The following is a 277-nucleotide window of genomic DNA, read 5'->3' as shown; positions in this document are numbered from 1 at the left end:
AAGCGCAAAGGCCGCCCCCCTCCCGGCGGAGCCGTTCCGAGCCCCGGGACGGCTGGCTCCGGGTGCAGGCCGGGGGCCGGTGTGCTGAGGAGGGATGGCGGAGGATTAAAAGGCAGAGAACGGGAGGAGGCGAGGAACAGGCTTGTGAAGGGGACGAGGGGGGTGCGGGGGGCAGGGAGGAATACCCACACATGCTGGCAGTTCGCAGTCCTCACGGGCGTTTTGAACACCTCCTGGCAGACGGGACAGTAAAAATCATCCTCGCTGAAGCACGCCG

At 66.4% G+C, this 277-nt stretch overlaps 1 protein-coding gene across 1 annotated transcript in view; it reads right to left on the bottom strand.

Annotated features, from left to right (window-relative positions):
• RNF138 (ring finger protein 138, E3 ubiquitin protein ligase) overlaps window positions 1-272 on the bottom strand; it is a gene marked incomplete at its 5' end in the record, with an annotated part of 7,264 nt that extends 6,992 nt beyond the window's left edge. The window contains one exon of the mRNA XM_010017963.1: window positions 190-272. Within this exon, the coding sequence (XP_010016265.1) occupies window positions 190-272 (83 nt within the window). The remainder of the gene's footprint in view (window positions 1-189) is intronic.
• Window positions 273-277: the final 5 nt, after the last annotated feature.

This window comes from Nestor notabilis, unplaced genomic scaffold (assembly GCF_000696875.1).
Source record: "Nestor notabilis isolate BGI_N333 unplaced genomic scaffold, ASM69687v1 scaffold31547, whole genome shotgun sequence".
Classification (NCBI taxonomy): Eukaryota; Metazoa; Chordata; class Aves; order Psittaciformes; family Psittacidae; genus Nestor; species Nestor notabilis.
Note: the sequence above shows the minus strand (reverse complement) of the source record. Positions and strands in the feature narration are given on the sequence as shown.